General features: G+C 41.2%; 4 protein-coding genes across 4 annotated transcripts; all 4 read right to left on the reverse strand.

The window, feature by feature from the left end:
• Positions 1 to 3,923: 3,923 nt before the first annotated feature.
• On the reverse strand, positions 3,924 to 6,692 carry LOC132792011 (sialin). Its single transcript, XM_060801199.1, has 7 exons — positions 6,512 to 6,692; positions 5,939 to 6,237; positions 5,615 to 5,860; positions 5,106 to 5,561; positions 4,912 to 5,044; positions 4,615 to 4,856; positions 3,924 to 4,552 (listed from the first exon to the last, which is right to left on the reverse strand). Exons 1-7 carry the CDS (start codon positions 6,519 to 6,521, stop codon positions 4,265 to 4,267), a joined length of 1,674 nt encoding a protein of 557 aa, XP_060657182.1. The 5' UTR covers positions 6,522 to 6,692; the 3' UTR covers positions 3,924 to 4,264.
• Positions 6,693 to 7,889: 1,197 nt separating this feature from the next.
• LOC132791442 (putative mediator of RNA polymerase II transcription subunit 26) lies at positions 7,890 to 10,784 on the reverse strand. The gene is made up of 3 exons (XM_060800356.1): positions 10,473 to 10,784; positions 9,753 to 9,908; positions 7,890 to 9,694 (listed from the first exon to the last, which is right to left on the reverse strand). Exons 1-3 carry the CDS (start codon positions 10,473 to 10,475, stop codon positions 8,366 to 8,368), a joined length of 1,488 nt encoding a protein of 495 aa, XP_060656339.1. The 5' UTR covers positions 10,476 to 10,784; the 3' UTR covers positions 7,890 to 8,365.
• Positions 10,785 to 11,370: 586 nt separating this feature from the next.
• Positions 11,371 to 15,562, reverse strand: LOC132794423 (structural maintenance of chromosomes protein 2). The gene is made up of 8 exons (XM_060804872.1): positions 15,296 to 15,562; positions 14,919 to 15,230; positions 14,132 to 14,861; positions 13,643 to 14,070; positions 13,428 to 13,574; positions 13,250 to 13,372; positions 12,998 to 13,191; positions 11,371 to 12,934 (listed from the first exon to the last, which is right to left on the reverse strand). Exons 1-8 carry the CDS (start codon positions 15,461 to 15,463, stop codon positions 11,503 to 11,505), a joined length of 3,534 nt encoding a protein of 1,177 aa, XP_060660855.1. The 5' UTR covers positions 15,464 to 15,562; the 3' UTR covers positions 11,371 to 11,502.
• A 249-nt stretch (positions 15,563 to 15,811) lies between these two features.
• Positions 15,812 to 17,340, reverse strand: LOC132794424 (small ribosomal subunit protein uS9). Its single transcript, XM_060804873.1, has 5 exons — positions 17,228 to 17,340; positions 17,120 to 17,161; positions 16,824 to 16,955; positions 16,515 to 16,629; positions 15,812 to 16,067 (listed from the first exon to the last, which is right to left on the reverse strand). Exons 1-5 carry the CDS (start codon positions 17,237 to 17,239, stop codon positions 15,922 to 15,924), a joined length of 447 nt encoding a protein of 148 aa, XP_060660856.1. The 5' UTR covers positions 17,240 to 17,340; the 3' UTR covers positions 15,812 to 15,921.
• Between the last annotated feature and the right edge of the window lie 425 nt (positions 17,341 to 17,765).

Raw genomic sequence — 17,765 nt, forward strand, 5'->3', positions numbered from 1 at the left:
TAACGATGTGTTCCGTTTACATGGCTGTGTTCGCACATCCATTAATCCGTTGCAAACCCAATGCACATGGGAACAAAGGAATTTATGATATAAAAAATGGATTTGCGATGTTTTCGCTGGGCAAATTAAATTTATTGCCACAGATACTTATACGCGAATACTCGTGTGCTTCACGTTCCACCTTCATTCATTCATTGTTTGCGAATGCCTCCGGTGCGGCAAACACATTCCCATCCACAGGCTCATCCACGTCCACATCGATATGCATGTGGATGTGCAGAGAGAGAGGAAACACACGTGGCATATGCTCATCCACACTCCAGAGGCAAACACACAGTGCACAGTTTATGCGTCGCTCTTCGTGGTCTCATTTAACGTGGCATTTTCGAATGGAAATGGAAAATTATGAACCGACGTGCCCGGAACTGAAAGAAACTCGCAACCAGCCAAGCACCAAGCACAGGAACTCGCTCGTGCCCACATAACAAATGTACCTGCCTAAGTGGCAAAAAAAAAATGCCAAGGCAAAATTGAAAATTAAAAAAAAAATGTTAAAGGTGACATGACTTTGATATACTGTCACTAAAATCACATTGAAGTAATTTGAAATGAATAAAGTAAATGAATAAAGATTACTTGATTTTATAATGATATATTAAATTTACTTAATATGACAAAAGTTAGATGCACCTAATATAATATTAAGTATGACTTCCATACTTCAAAATTTTTGATCCATCTTTATATTTTTTGTATTATTTTAAAATTAATTATAAATTTAGATTATTAGAAATTTTTGTTTTTATTGTAATTATATACAAATAATAAAATAAATATCTACAATTATTTCAAGGTAAAAAAATGTATGTTTTCTGATTTGAAAACATTTCCTAGAATTCCTTATATTTATAGTAAATCCACATTGACAATTTTTCCTTCAGAAGTAAATGATTTGTCTGTATAATGTAACTCAAACGATAGAAATATTCGATTAATTATTATTTTAAATATTTTCATTCTATACTATTATGTATAATTCAAAAATACAATTTCGTTTTACAATATTCCTGTTCTTAGGTGGTCAGCTTACAGTTTAATAAGTAAATAAGCAGTGTAATAAATAATTACTTATTTATGTTCTTAGATCTCAGATAATACATTTAAAAGTCTTCTGTCTGTTTACACTTACTAGTTTTCCTTACATTTATAGCATACCCGCTCTCGTTGCTTTTAGTACGGATATCATAGCCCCGCCCTCACAACTGCACGGCTTTTTGGCTTTCCGAGCAGCCCTGTTGCCTGTTGTTGCATTTTGACAATGAGACAGCGCGAGACAAACGAGCCCAATCCCCCGGTCTGCACCCTCACCCATGCCCACCCTCTGCCTCTCAACCCCAACCCCTTTCCTACCCCCGCCTGCCATCGACAGGAGGCTGGCTAAACGGAATAAGCGTTAATGCTTCGTTTGAATGAATTTTTGATTGCGTTGTTTACGATTGAATTTACTTCCTGCCACTGCAAGGACAGGGGCATTCTTTTTCCTTTTTTTTTGTTTTGCAGCTCCAACTCCGACGGAATTTTTGCAAATCCGTGCTACATTTTTTTGTACGCGCTTCTCTTGTTGCTGTTGTCTTTTATCCTGTACTTTAACTTGTTATTATTGTTGTCATGTTGCGCTGAAGTCGCGCTTAGTGCGATTCATTCAGCGATAAACTTTGTTTACAGACGGTAGTCTCTTAAGAATTCCGCCGGAGAAACAGTTGAACTGATAAACCAAATGGCAAAAATGAAAGAATCACTTGGGGGAGAATGACTCGAATATGTGATTAAATCAGCGATAATTTCTTATATGAATAAATAAGGGAGAATGGAAATTTTTAAGATGATCAGATTATGAGAGGGCAAAGACGTGATGGGGAAATTGGGAAACGAGAAACGGAAAACAGAAAATGGGAAATACGAAATGTACAATTACAGTTATCGAGAACTCGAGAGCTGCTCTTTTCAATTTTACCACACACAGTTCACATTTCGCCGCCCCCCACGTTTTGTCTGAATGTGATATAATCCCGTTTATTGAAGGATGATTTTGCCGGATGATGGCACCTTCATTTTTTAAGCCATTACGAATGCTGCCAACGATTCGTGTAACGGGAAACCAATTAATCTCAATCAGTTGTTTCGTTTGGTTTCTTCTTCAATTTTTTTTTTAGACCGGGATCAAGTGACAAGACATTGACTGGATTAGTCGAGTGCCAAAACCTATGATGCGCCGGACACTGCGTGAAGTGGATCACCAGCTCAATGGCTGAAATCTACGACTCCCTTGAGTGCAATCCGAAATGGAAGCCAATGAAATGAATGCAAGAAAAAACTAAGATGACTTCGTATCACAAGGCAACAAAGTGCCCGGCCATTTGCCGCTGACAGAGTCGGAGTCGATGGCAGAGGCAAAAGGGCAGACGTTTGCTGCTCAGCAATTTCGCTTCCGTATCCAATTGGACAACGTGTGGTATGAGTAATGAGAGCGGCCACTGTGAATCATAATGTGGTACGCTGCAAAGGGGAAAAACGATTTTACGCTTCAATCAGCTCTGATTTAAATTGCAATTATTAACTGGAGTTCGACAACTCATTGGGGTGCTTAGGTCGAGAAGTGTGCTGTAAGTACATAATTTATCGATGTCTGATGTCCGCTGAAGTCGAGTAAACTCAGCTAAGTTTTTTTTTGTAAACTCACATCTTTAAATCAAAAGGAATTCATGGTAAATACAATTCATGGCTTAACAGCATTTCTACAAAGTATTTAAACTCTACAGATGATAATAAACCAATTACAAATAATATTAAAAATTATTCTTGCCTACGATGGTTAAATGAATCTAAATGATATTTATGAATCTAAAAGATATTTATGAATCTAAAAGATATTTATGAATCTAAAAGATATTTAATTTTAGTGTTTAACAGTCCAGCTCAACACTAATAAGTGTAAATATTTTATTAATTTACATTTAATTTATTTATTTATCTATTCAAAAAGTTATGAGCTACATTTAATAAACTGTCAAATAAATTGTTTCATATATAAAAAGAATGTATTTTTATTATTTTACTTTAACGACCCTTCAAATAGTAATATAATACAAAAATGTAAACATACTGAAATATGATTGGAAAATAAATTTAAAGGTATTTTAATAATACTCTTACAAAAAAGTTGTATTGCTTTTATTTACTTTATACACACGAGAGTCAATTCAAGGATCTTTTTAATCATATCTTATGAGCTACATTTAACAAACTGTCTAATAAATTGTTTTGTACATGAATCCAATGTAATTCTATCATTTCAGCTTGAAGTTTGCTGTCAGACCCTTTAATTTATTGTTATTGCTTAAAACAATTCTTACGTAGTACTTCAACAGTCAAAATAATAGTAAAATAATTTAAATGTTATTTAAATTATACTGACATTAAATAAGATAATAAATTTCGATGTTATGTCTTCTAATTGTTTAATAGTCAGACTTAACGGTATTACGACTACTACATTTTATTTTATTTATACAAACAAGCTTTGCGCACTTCGAAAGTCAATTCAAGGATATATTTAATCACGTATAATATAATAACGAGCTATATTTAAACTGCAAATCTGTAAATCAAGTCTCGTTATATCATTTAAACTTGAAGTTCCTTCCAAACCCTTTGATTTGTTGCACAGTGTAATTCAGTTGAAAAACTCACGTCAAAATATTTACACAAGCTTAAAAGAGCACTCTCTAAGTAATATTCTTATAGATAGGGCTTCTATACAGTATCTGATTATGCTCAGATCATAAAACGTATTCACAACTTCCGCCTTGATAAAAATCAACTCTCGAAAAGAGAGGTCAAAGTCAAATTCAAGTAATAAATCAAATTGGGCCTTTGAGCCTTCTGTTTACATTGAGTTCCCACATTTTATTTGCCAAAACAAAACGCAATGAGAACAGGCAACAAGTTCATGGAATGATCGTGATCGCGTTAGCCAAGAGCACACAGCACAATAACAAAAATTCTAATATGTTATTTAAATTTAGAGAAAGAGTTAACACTAGACGACGATGTGGTGTGGTGACAACGCGCCCAATCTCAGTGCAAATACGAGATGAGCTGTGATAACTTTGTTTGCCAGACGCGGCGGCCAACACAATGGGGGCTATAACTAAAATGGACTTATGACAATAAAGCTGACACCCGCTGGTGCTAATTTGGCTTATCAGTTCTGACGCCTCACTTCGGCAGTATCCACCTCCGTCTCCTTCTCCCGCTGCTCTTCCGGCTTCTGCTCCGGCTCCAGCTCCTCTTCCTTCTCCTTGCCATCACTCTGCAGCGGCAGCTTCTCCTCCAGCAGCTGCAGTTCCTTGAGACCCGCATCGGGCAGCGAATGGCTGCCACTGTTCCACGGTTGAAGCGTGGACTCCGAGAAGAAGACGTACAAAACACCGCTGCCTATTAACATAGCTGCCGTTAGCATGAACACATTCTTCCAGGCCTCAATGGTTTGCTGGAATACAAAGAAGAGATTAAAGAGAAGATAGCCAAGGGACACACAAAGGAAGCACTCACATTGCCCTTCGTTAGAATGCCGACAATGTAGGGTGAGATGAAGCCGGGCATGCCGCCAATCATGCCACTAACACCGAGCACAATGCCGGCATAGTTGGGAGAGAGATCCACCATGGAGGCCAGTGGACCAGAGGAGACAGCGCCATGGAACATGGTGGCTGTAGCCACCAGCACAATGGCTGCGGTTGCAGTATAGCCAAAGTAGGCTAAGGCCAATACAACAAAACCCTTGACGCCACAACCTGCAAGTAAATAGGAATAAAAACGGATATCCTTCAGCATTTAGTTCCGACTTACAAATAGCTGTGGCCAGCTTGCGCACATTGGTGCGACTCAAGCGATCCGTGCGGAGTAAGTAGTCGGCGAATACGGAGAAGACGTAAGCGAAAAGCATGCGCATCAAATGCGGCAAACCCGAGAGGAAGCCCGTCTGCAAGGTGAACAAGATTAACTAAGAATTGCACCTCTTTACACTCATTAGCAACACTTACAGCTCTTATATTCCAGTGATGGATCAGTCGGAAGTACGTAGGACCATGTGTCATCAGTGTGAACAGACCCCAGATGCCGCCCCACTGGGCCACCACATTCATCCACACTGGACGCGAGCAGGCAATCTGCTTCCAGGGCGTTGGTCCTGGCGTGCTGTTCTGCACCGAGGCGCCCAGTGACTTCTCAATGTAGCGACGCTCCGACTGCGCAATGCGCGGATGCTGCGCGGGACTGTCGAAGACCAGAAATTGCCAGGCAACAAACCAAAGCATGCCGAAAACGCCGCAGATGTAGTAAACCCATTCCCAAGAGGACCAGGCAATGATGTAGCCGAATATGGGATAGAACAGCGCCACACCTACCGAGCTGCCCAGATAGGCACTGACAAACTTACTTCGCTCATTTGGCGGAATCAATTTAGCCGTCATCACATGCATCGATGGCCAAGCCATGCCCTAAGAGAAGCGGGAGTTTAATATTGATTTACCAACTGATCAAAGCGACCTACCGTAACGAATCCCTGGAAGACGCGCAGACAGATCAGCGCTGTATAGCTCCAGTAGGCGAAGATCGGTATGAGGAAGCAGCAGAAGACGCCGATGCCATTGGAGAGACCAAACACCAGCTTGGTGCCATATTTGCGAGCCAACACGCCGCCGGGCAATTGGAGCAACCAATGCACCCAGAAGAAGGAACCCAAAAGATTGCTCTGCTTCCCCTCGTCCCAATGGAAGCCATATCGTTCGTACTCAATCTGCGCAGTCAGAGAATGAATTGCATGCATGTTACTCATACGCACAGTGGGTTAATTAAACTGCAGTGAATCACTCACGTTTGCCCAATCAAGAAACTGTCGCTCCCACGAATAGCGCTCTGCGTATGCGGTTTCAATGAGACTGAGTGTTGTTGTTGTTGTTGTTGCATTGCTGGTCACATTGAGTGGAAGGCTGGTCACATTGAGTGGAATGCTAGTCACATTGAGTGGGGTTGAAATGTTCAGGGGCTGAAGGGATACATTCTCTGGCTTGATAGCGATCATGTCCACAATAGTGATGTTCAGATTGATGCGCAACATATAGTTGACAATGAATCCTATGAACGTCATGTACCAGAGCACAGTGCGTGCCTCGACTGCAAGGGAAGAGCGAAGATCGCAATGGAGATGGAGATTATGTTCACATAATAATATTGACATTTCTAGTGCACATAACAATAATTATAAGTCAGCTCTACACTCAAATTCACATTCGTATTTCGCAGCTTGAATTGCAATTGAAAAACTCACAAGTGCACCGAAGGCAGCTTGTGGTTAATTGCCAATCTTGAATCTTGAACCACATCACATCGCACATTGTCTTTTAGCTGAACTTGATTTGAACGCTCACTGATCTCACTCAACTCGTACCTTCTGCCATGTTTGCTTATTGCTATCTAAAGATCACTGCACTGCGAATAAAGTTAAGATCCGTCAAAGGATCAACGGAAGGAAAACAAATTTAATGCAGCACTTTGACTCGCTCCGGCCCGTGGCCAGACTAGAATGCCAAACGCTTCTCGTCCGTTTGTCGCAGGTAACAAGCAGCCAGCCACACTTCCATCCACTTTGTATATCCCACGCAACTGATAAGTGCACATCACATCTCACAGCGTTATGCTACAGCTCTGATTATCGCGATCGTAATCTCGTTTTTGCTTTTTTTCTCTTTTATGATCCGATATGCGATGCCGTGTCGGGCCTCGTTCGTGTGCCGACCAAACGATCCAACAAACTGCAAACTGCAAAGATAAATACTCTCAGTCCCAGTCTCAGTTTAAACAGATCGTTTGCTACTATTCTGGTCTTTTATGACAGGGCGAGTGATTCTATTTCTGCTAAGTAGAAACTAATTTTATCTGATATGTGAACTTATTATTTTTAAACCTAATAAAATACATCAGCATATTTTAAAGCCCTAGCTGTCATAACAAAATCACATAATGGAAACTATCAAATTAACTCATCTAAAGTTTGAGCAATGTGTCTAAGCAATAATTTGAAATATTTCAAGAAAAGTATTCTTTTCCTTAATAATGAATAATCGTATATGAAATTGATATCAGCTACATCAAATTCTCAGTTTTAATACCACTGAAATTTTATCTATCCCATCTAATTAAATTAATTTATAAGCCTTGGACCTCTGCTCTTCTTATTTTAATAATCATCTAAGAAATGAATATCGAGACAAATCATATTTTATAGTATGAATAACAAAATCTGTCTGAAACTAAACGTATTTTATTCTCTTCATCATTGGATTTTGCTTTAGCAATCATTATACTTAGCAGTTTGAAATATTCCTCTCTCTAAATGTAAAACGTCTCATAAACAATTAATATATCTTGCTACATACTACATAAAATGTCTAAAAAATTAATATCAAGAAAAATTATACATATATTATATACACTATTTAAAATATTTTTAAAAGTATTCCCCTTTAAAAATAAGTCCACTTTAACAAAATTAATATCTGCTTGCTACATTCTTTGAACAATTGAATCGATTCACATTCAAACCTACATAAAATATATATTATTTAAGGTAATAGAGAAACATTACTTAAAAGATTAATATCGAGAAAAATGATAATATGAATAACCACATCTATCTGAAACTAAACTTCTTTATTTTCTTAAGTCGTAGAGTTCGTTCATTGCATTCAAATAAAATGGTAACATAATTCAATTGAAACTCCTCTCCACTCATCTCATTTTAGATTAATTTTGTTAACGTTTATGAGTTTTGTGTATACATACAATAAATTCATTTGTTGCAATTGAAAATAAAGTCACAATTTGCATATGTATTTTAATTAATTCAATTATGTATAAGCTTATACATAAATATTGATGCATTTCAATTTAGTTTTGTTTTGTTTTTTTTTTGTGCCTTGGGATCGTTCCGTTGGCATTTACATGAAGATCATTTCATGGCTACTTGATAAACTAGCATAAGGATTAGAAATGTGAGTATAACCTAATGTTTGAAACAATTTTGCACACAGTTCCGACAGATTAAGGGGGAGCGACGGTGTCCGACGTCTAACGATCTCGTCGAGCCAAATACCGACGCAAAGAGCTGGATTAAACAGTTGACAAAACAGTTGCCAATGTTGCATGTTGCATGGTTGCTTAACAGTTGTGCGCGTCTGCCGTCGTGGGGGGACACCGTCGCAGGGCGCGCTCCACAAGTGGCTTCCCACAGACGGCTCAACATTCATCCGACATTCTCGTACGACATCGCTGGCCGATCCGTGCTCATGGCCGCTGCACTGGCCGCCGATCCAAAGATCGTTGGCGGATGATGTTGTTGCTGCTGCTGCGATTGCTGCTGCTGCTGGTGGGGATGCTGCTGCTGCTGATGCGGATTGTGAGCGTGATGCTGTTGCGACGGCGGCTGCTCGTTGCGCAGTTGGGCCAGCGGGAACATGATGTTGTGCGCCATCTGTGGATGATGCAGATGCTGCTCATTGGGCGGCGGCGGCGGTGGCTGCTGATGGGCGGCATGTTGCTGCTGATGAGCAGCCTCCAGTTTGCGCTGTTCGCTTTGCTGTTGATGCACCTTCTCGGCACTCTCCTCGTACTTCTTCTGCAGCTGAAACAGTGGCAGCTGCTGAGGCGCGTGCAACGGCACAGGATCTACCTGGGACTGCGGTGACGTCTCCTTCTCGCCCTTTTCGTACTTCTTCTGCAGCTGATACATGCTGTGCGAGAGGTGCGCGGCAGCTGAGCTGCTGCTGCTGTTGCCGCTTTGCTTGGATGCGGATGACGTGGAGGCTGACGACTTCTCCGCCTTGACAGGCGATTTCTTTTGATACTTTTTCAAAATCTGCATCAGCTCCGACTTGACATCCAGCCTTATCTCCTCCGGCACGCGCTTGATTTCCTCGTAGAGCGACAACAGAAAGAGCTTGTCGGGATCACGTTGCTTGCGCTTTTTACTTTTCTTGGGGAACGCATCCTGCATAAACTGCAACAGCTTCTCCTCAAATGGCGACTCGCGCTGCATGGCCGAATTTGTGTGCTGTCGCCGCAGCAGATGCGGATGCAGTCCGCCATGAAATGCTGGATGCTGCGGCATGCCCGGATGTGGCTGTGTGCCATTTCCATTGCCATTGCCGTGCTCCGTTCCACCACCGTTGTGCGACTGCAGCTGACTCACATTCTGGCCCTGATACGAGCCACCGTTGGAAGAGCCCGGAGCATCGTTTGTCTCGCCATCGTTGGTATGATGATCCTGCGGCTGCTGTCCGCTATGCGACTGCGGATCCTTTTGGTGCTGCATGTGCTGCTGTTGCTGGCCCGCAGCAGCCGTAAGAATGGCATCGCAGAAGTGCTCCGGCACATAGTCGAAGCCGGTCATAAAGTTCTCGGGTTTCAGTTCGCCGTTCATCTCCTCGTAAAAGTACTCTGTGCCCACGATGTCAATGATGTCATTGTCCTCCTGATTCAGTTCAATGCCCGGTGGCGGCGATCCGCCAGACAACTGACAACGCTTGAGCTCCGCTAGTTTCTTTCGCGTCGTCAAACGCATATCGCGCCAGCACTGCAAGAAGAGCATTATCTAGAGATTGGACGGTATTTAATTTAGCTGACATACGCACCTTTTTCCACTGTATTATGGTCTTCTTGGGGCCAATAGTATTGAGAGCCGCTTGAATCTTCTCCCAATACCATTCCTTTTCTTTCTTGCCCTCCATATACTTTGTTTCGCGCAGCAGCGTGATGAGCATCTTCTTCTGCGGCTTTGTGACTCGATCCTTTAAAGAAATGCATTTTACAACAATGTTTACATTTACAATAACGTCGAAAACAATCTTCGTCTTCGTTCAAGATCAGTTTACAAGCGAACTATGAGAACAGCTGTTATTGCAAGCAACTCTGTCAACACTGGCAAAATTATAAATATGTATGTTGGTAAACACTGTTAAATGTTTTGTTCAAAGAACAAAATTAATACGCAGGTGAAGAAGAGATAACATTCCTCGCAGTTGATATCGAATAACATTAATCGATATATTTGAAATTTAAATTAAAGGATATCGATGCCGGCCCGCTGCCCTTTCCTCCTGCACTTGTTAGCAATGTTTAACAAATAAAAAGCCATGGAATCATCTGTTTAATGCAAGGTTCCCGAGGTGACCCCCACCTGTATTGCCAAACCGCCAGACAGACGAAGCGCATACAAGTTATAGAATTTTGTACCACACACATACACTCACACACACGTACACATTCACGGACACTGTGTTTGCAGAACGAAGCGATTTGACTCAAGATTTTGGTATTGTGATTCCATGACCAAATGCAAGACGCTTTCTTACCATGTTGACGAGCTTTTTCAGGAATCTGCGTTGGGATGAAATGTTGAATGTTTTATTTGCGCCCTAGTCGTGTTTTTAAATATTAATTTTAGCACTTTTGTTGAATTTTTCACAGTAGCACTCTTCCAACATTGTCGTAGTCGCAGTTCTGTCGCTTGTTTTATTGTGTGTGTGCGTGTTGTTGCTGTCTGTGTTCTTGTATGTGTGCAAGTGTGGGTTTGCGCGGTGCGTTCGTCTCGTCGACGGTCTCACCAAACGTTCTGTCTCGCTCTCTCTAGTGCGCATGCAACTTACAGCCAACGACAGTCAGTGTCGTTCTCTTTGTCGCTGTGACCAAACGTCAGTTTGACGTTTGTATCGGCCATTCAGCCCTATTGGAAATTAACAACTTGCCCGCCAAGACAACTTAACAGAATTCTGTTAAACGACGAATAGTAAATAATATGCTTTTCAGAATAATGATTTGATATTTCTTAAATTAAAAAACTGTATTGCAGTAGAAACTAATAAATTTAAATTCTCTTAGATTCGAGTCTCTTGGACAATAATGTATTTACAAGACTTAAGTTCCATGTACCACACTGTATTATGTATTATGTAGTATTAATAAACAAAAAAATATTCACTTTATCTACATATATTTTATTCATATAGTAAACCCTCTGCAAAAAGTAGGTCCAGAAAATTGAATATTTCTGAAATTAAGAAGCGATTCTAATTTCAAGGAATCGTAATCTACTGACATAATATAAAATATTCATTGAGGTATATGTATGTATTTATTTAATGTTTCATAAATGATTTGCAAATTGTGAAATTTAATTATTAAACTCTTTCATATAAAAATATTTAATATTAAAACATTATGAAATGTTTTTAGTTGGTAACGTAACGTTAATTCTGTTGAAAATGTGTCTTCATTTTATTGAAATTAAAATTTCCATTGAATTAATACATAGTAGAGTAGTGTCTACAACATTTTACAATGACACCGTTTAAAGAATATTAAATTAAAAACCAATTTTGGTATTTAACGTTTTGCTGTTGAACGTCCCACTGTGCGAGAAATTGTGGAGACGCCTTCCAAGAACTGAGTACGAAACAGGACATTGGCATGATTGAAGAGACCATCTTTCAGGGAGACGATCAGAAATTGAGAATCGCGGAAATGTTGCTTGAGCATACTGCCAATATTTTGTGTGTGCGACATGTCGAGAGCTGCGTCCACCTCGTCGAGAATGTAGAGCGGAGCAGGAGAGAACTTGAGCATGGCCAAGACGAGGGACAAGGCAACCAAAGACTTTTGGCCACCAGACAACTCGCCCAAACTATCCTTAAAAACGCCATTGAAGCCGACCTTGATTTCGAGGCCACTCAGAATACCATTTGTTTTGACGGGCTTGAGCAGAGCTTGGGCACCTGGCAATAGAGTGCTAAAGATACCGCTAAAGTTCTCGGTAACCGCCTCCCAAGCACGCTTCACTTGACCTTGCTCCTCTTCATCCAGTTTAACAATAATCTGCTTGATTTTCTCCTTGTCCTGTGCGACAATTTGACGACGGCGCACCGTCTCGTTGTAGTTCTCCTCTTCGCGCTCCAGCGTTTGCATGGCATTCATGTTGAGAGTACGCTCCATTTTCTCCTTCTTCTCCTGCATCTTGGTTAGTTTATTGCCCGCCTCGACGGGATCCTCTTTGCTGTAATCGTAGCGTGTATTCTTCATGCCGAAGAAACTCTTTTCCTCAGGTATCCAGGGGTATTTCACTTCCAGTGCATCCATACGTTTCTTCGCATCTTTGGCCTCTGCACTAATTTTGCTCTTTTCGTTTTCTTTCTTCTTGACTTCGAGTTCCAGCTCCTGATTTTGTTTAAGCATTTTCTCCTTCTTTCCCAGCAGAATACGCATCTCTTTATTCTGGCTATTCAAGTTGTCCTTTTGCGCCTTGATGGCCTTCTCCAGCTCAGATACTTCTGTGGCGGCACTCGAGCTATTTTGCTGCAATGCATCCAACTCCTCTTTGTACTTTTCGAGATTATCCACCATCTCCTGATGCTGTTGCTTGGCAGCTTCAATACTTTTCTCCAACTCGCTAATCTCCAACTGCAACGTTTCGAACTCTTGCTCGCGTTTTTTCCAATTGGCTCGCGACTTGTCGGCACGCTGTTGAGCTGCCTTTACTTCATTGTTGGCCGCTTTTAGCTCACGCTCTCGATAGCCCTTGGCATCTGCTAACTTGGCCTCCACATCTTTGACCTTGGCCTGCGAGGCTTTTTGCTTATCGCGTGCATCCAAGATTTGCTGTTCCAAGGTCTTGACTTTCTCTTTCATCTCTTCGATTTCTGATTGATTCTGCTGGAAAGCTGTGTGGGCCAAGCGACTCTTGCACATGGACAATTCATGTTGACGCAATTCAAGTGCTTCCTTCAGTTTGTTGTGATTACGTGCTACATTTTCAATAGCGCTGCAAAGATAACCAGTTTTTAGTAAAGTTGTATATAATAAATTAAATGCTCTTAAGACATACTTTAATTGTTCCTCGACTTGCTTTAGTTCATTCATTTTGGCATTGAGGTCTTTCTCTAAATTACGAAGGCTGCTCAATTCCTCGAGGATATTCGCACCCTTGGGTGCTGCGCCACCAGACAAAGTGCCTGCCGAATCGACAACGTCGCCCTCCAAAGTCACACAGCGACCTCCAATGCGTTGATCTGCACTCAACTAATATGGAAAACGTTTTTTAAGTAAATTCAACTAATAGACAAAACACTCTGCTTACTCCTTTGGCCACCTCCAAGTCCTTGCAGATGAGAATACCTCCAAAGACAAACTGCATGACTGGCTCGAAGTAGCGATCATAGCTGATGAGTGACATGGCCGAATCCACATTATCATGTCCATACTAAAAGAAAATCAAGTAATCAAATACCAGACAATCATAAACAAATAAGACTTACAGTATTCTTGGCATACTGGATAACTTGTGGACTTAAAGGCGATGGAGTGATCTTGTTGATGGGTATAAAAGTGACGCGACGTTGTAAGTTGCCACGCTGCAAAATCTTCTTGCTCGTTACATCATCATCGGCCACATAGCTGTACAACTATTCATACAAAATAAAAACTCAAATTTTTAAGTTGTTCACATTGAATGGGTCAACTTGATGCTTACATGACCGCCAGCTGCCATCGAGATGGCCATGGAGTTGCTCATATCGTTGACCTGAAACAATTTGCCCACCATGCCACGCACTTTCTGGCGCTGGAAATTCGGCTCTGGGTCATTATATTGCAGATCGTAGCGAGCTCCATTGCGTCTGTCCAATTCACGCTTAATCTCGCGCACTTGATTGTGCAATTCTTGGCGACGTTCCTTTAGCTGCTCGAACTGGCCGCCTTCGTAGTTAAGACCCTGCAACTGATGCTCCAGGTTCTTTACTTCTACCTCCAGCTGGTCCTGCAACGACTTGTCTTTGGTGTAGGCTGCATCATTTGTTTGCGTCTCGCCTTGCTTCTGGTTGAGCAAAGTGCGTGTGTGTCGCAGCTCCATTTCGGATGTTTTAATTGTGGTCTGTGCCTCGCTGAGCTGTTGCTTGGCAGCTGTGGATGTATTGTGGCACATTAGCTAGTCATTCAATAAAGTAAATCACCGACAACTCACCAATCAACTGCTCCTGCAGCGTGCACGCTTCGCCATCCTCGTTAGTGGAAAGACCCTGTGAAACAGCCTCCAATTTACGCTTGGCATCTTCGTAGGCCTTGGCATCATTGGCATCGGCATCTTTAAGGCCCTGGAATTCGTCCTTCACCATGGCCATGGCCTGCTGTTTCTTGAGCAGTGCAGCTTCATCCTCGGATATGTTCTTATTCGCCATACGAATCTTTTTCTGGTCCTGTTCAATTGTACCCTTGGCCGCCTTGAGGCTGCCTGATGCCTTGGCTTCGATGGCCCGCTTGGCGGACAGCTGCTCCTCAAGTGACTTGAGAGCACCACCCATTTCCTCGTCGATCTTATGCTGTATATCCTTCACCTTCACATCGGTGCTCTCAATTTCCTCGAGATTGCGAGCATGTGTCTCGCGGCAAGTGGCAATGCGATTCTCGATCTTCTCTTCGCTGGCCTCTACCGACTGCAGCGCATCGCATAGTTTCAGATATCTGGCCGAGATGAAGATATAGGTGAGGAATTCAATGTCGCGACAAATCTTCTGGTATTCCTGGTAGGCAGTGCGTTCCTTGCGCAGCTTGTCAAGCTTTGGCAGCACCTCCTCTTCTAGCAGTGCCGACGTCTCGCGTACTTTGCCCTCTTTCTTCTCGATCAGCGTCTTGGTGGCGTCTCGCTTGGTCTTATAGACGCTGGTGCCTGCCGCCTCCTCGACCATGGACAGCACCTACGATTTAAAGTTTGTCATTACTTTTGCCTACAACTAATAACTGCTGCTGCTTACCTCCTTGGGCTTCATGTTCAACACCTGCTGGATCTTGCCCTGCATGATCAGGAAATTGGGATTGTTTACGTTCAGCTGTATGGAGCAGAAGAAGTCCTGCACCTTCTTGTTCTGTACCAGCTTGCCATTGATGAGAAACTTATTCTTGCCACCGACAACTACTTGACGGGTCACAGAGATCTCACGGCACTTCTCATAGCCAGGCGGACACTGCTGAGCATTTGTATTGTCGAAAACAATTGTAACCGTTGCCTTCGTTATGCCCGCCTGTCCATTCTTGAACACCAAATCCTGCAGCGCTGAAGCACGCACCTATAATACACATTTAATTAATTACTAACTTTCTTGCTCTCTCAGTAATTTCGTATGTTGCTTACATTTTGCAAATTACTTATGCCCAGCACAAAGCAAATCGAGTCCAAAATATTAGATTTACCGGATCCATTGAGACCTGTGATCGCTGTAAACTCTGGATCGAAGCCTTCGATCTCTGTGCGCTTGCCGTATGACTTGAAGCCATCCAGCACCAGTTTCTTCACATACATTTTAAGAATTAAACATCCAGTTGCTCAGAATTATTTTCAATCTAACTACAACTCAAACGACAGAATAACTAAAACCGCTTGTGCCGCCGTTTTTTCGGAATTCCTATGCTGACGCTAGGGATGATAAATCGGCATATCGATACAATTTCGATTAATTCGAAACATTTCGTGCTAGCCTGCGAATTACTAATATCGATTACTTTTATATTTTCGAGCATATCGATATACAAGCTGTAATTGACTCTTGCCGCTAAATTCAAATTCAGCAACACATTTCTTCTTTAGAAGCACTGAGATTTAGAAACCGTGGTAAGCCAATAATGAAATAATTAAAGAATTTGTGCTATATAAAGTTAATTATTCCGTTTATTCACACGCCATCTTCAGTTGAAAAAAGGCATACAAACATTTTCAAGTTGTACAAAATATCTAATCCAATTTGAAAAGCAGCAGAAAGATTAACGGTACGACTTCTGGTAACGAGCACGGGCACCTGGACCGCCGAACTTCTTGGGCTCGCAGCGACGTGGATCGCCAACCAGCAGAGTTCTGTCGTATTGGACAAGGATGTCCTTGATTTCCTTCTTGGAGGCCTCATCGACATCTGCAACAAAGAACAGGAATGTTTTAGAAAAAAAACTTAAATATAAATGGTTATTTAAGTTGTCTACGGTTAAAAGAGTGTCGCTGTAGCCTCAAATAGCAACTGCAATGGAAAATTGCTCAAGTCACTCGCTTTGATTGCCACTTTCATTTAATATTCCTTGCACTAGTCTTTCATAGGAAAATGCTTTAAGTACTTCCTACAAAAATCTGGGTCAAGGTGATGTCTATATACAGACTTTGTCTAAATAGAGTATTTATGTTTTTGTCGCATCACCCAATCTGTGCTGATAGTTTTGCATGCAGTTTGGTTGGTATATGCTCAAAATGATGGTTTATTTCGCCCTCTCAATTTGTATAAAAATTGCGAGAAAGAGATTGATCTCTCAAGCAATAACCTAAATGGGCAACAAGTCAAATTTCAACTGATTTAGCGTCTTCGACTTACATTTCTGGTAGAAGGCAACGAGGGCCTTGGAAATAGCCTGACGGATGGCGTAGATCTGAGCTACGTGACCACCACCGCTGACGCGCACGCGGATGTCGACGCCGGCGAATTTCTCCTGCAATTAAAAAAGAAACAAATTTAATTGATTTGCATAAAACCGGCTAAATACACTTTGACGAATTGCCTTGGCGCGCAATCAATCAGTAACAAGTGTTTATTCTCATTGGTCTTCAATTTCGGGATAAATGTTATCATCATTTGAGTTATCGTTATTGAAGTGAAGAACAATTTTAACTCTTCTCAACTTACCTTGCCGAGCAACAAGAGGGGCTCCTGCAGTTTGTATTGCAGAACTTTGGGTTCAATCTGGTCCAGAGGACGTCCGTTCACCTTCAAGAGTCCATTGCCACGCTTGCAGTAAGCAACGGCAGTGGCGGTTTTCTGCAAAACACATCTTTCATAAATATCTGCATTTATTCAACATTATTTATCATCACACACACAAACATAACCTCAGCATAAGCGTCGGTTAAATGTCGGATTGGAGCTTATGCTCGACACGTGCAATGAAAAACATTGTTTTAAATTAGCATTTTAACACACACCTTGCGTCCGAAGACTTGAACGGCCTGCACGGGTTCTCTGCGCTATAAATATAAATATTTGCAACATTTTAGTATCACACAATTCGCATTTTTTCACAACCACAATACCTTTTGCTGCATTTTGCTCCGCGAGTTGGGTAGAAAAGAGCGGAAGTGCCTATTTTTACACTGAACTGTAATTTTTAGTTCGTCTTTCGACACCTAGAGGGCGCCCTAACTTATTGCAACACTGGCTAATCGAGACAACCCTAAAAATCGCTTCAATCTTATCGAATATTGAGGTTGCGGATACAAATTTTAATAATCCTTAATTAATTAATTTTCAATATTTTGTGTACCGTTTGTTTATGATATTTTAATAAAATTAAAAATTTTAAATTGTACATTACAGCACTGTGTGACCTAAAATTATGAAAATCTTATTGCTCGTTTTTCGATTACGCATTATTTTTAATACTATTTACAGAAATTTAATCATGGGAAACACGTCTCGCAAATGGTCTAATGATATCTAGATTTAAAAAAAGCTAAATTATTATTATTATTTGAAATGATGCCCCCATGTTCACGGGTTTTCCAAATATACCAATATTTCATATGAAGTGTGACCAGAAGGTAATTCAAGGGTTCTGTGTTCCAATCTTTC

The sequence above is a fragment of the Drosophila nasuta genome, chromosome 3 (genome assembly GCF_023558535.2).
Source record: "Drosophila nasuta strain 15112-1781.00 chromosome 3, ASM2355853v1, whole genome shotgun sequence".
In the NCBI taxonomy this organism is placed as follows: domain Eukaryota; kingdom Metazoa; phylum Arthropoda; class Insecta; order Diptera; family Drosophilidae; genus Drosophila; species Drosophila nasuta.

Bases quoted from the DNA above. Each gene is read 5' to 3' on its own strand.
- LOC132792011 (XM_060801199.1), bottom strand. The intron at 5,861-5,938 runs GTGAGTGATTCA...CTGACTGCGCAG, and splicing joins AGTTTCTTGATTGGGCAAAC to ATTGAGTACGAACGATATGG. The intron at 5,562-5,614 runs GTAGGTCGCTTT...CGCTTCTCTTAG, and splicing joins TCTTCCAGGGATTCGTTACG to GGCATGGCTTGGCCATCGAT.
- LOC132791442 (XM_060800356.1), bottom strand. The intron at 9,695-9,752 runs GTGCGTATGTCA...CTCTTCTTGCAG, and splicing joins CCATAATACAGTGGAAAAAG to TGCTGGCGCGATATGCGTTT.
- LOC132794423 (XM_060804872.1), bottom strand. From the start codon at position 15,463: ATGTATGTGAAGAAACTGGTGCTGGATGGCTTCAAGTCATACGGCAAG. The intron at 15,231-15,295 runs GTAAGCAACATA...TGTGTATTATAG, and splicing joins GCATAAGTAATTTGCAAAAT to GTGCGTGCTTCAGCGCTGCA. The intron at 12,935-12,997 runs GTATGTCTTAAG...TTATCTTTGCAG, and splicing joins CAAGTCGAGGAACAATTAAA to CGCTATTGAAAATGTAGCAC.
- LOC132794424 (XM_060804873.1), bottom strand. The intron at 16,956-17,119 runs GTGTGTGTTAAA...TGTGTTTTGCAG, and splicing joins TTCAAGTCTTCGGACGCAAG to AAAACCGCCACTGCCGTTGC. The intron at 16,630-16,823 runs GTAAGTTGAGAA...TTTTAATTGCAG, and splicing joins CCCTCTTGTTGCTCGGCAAG to GAGAAATTCGCCGGCGTCGA.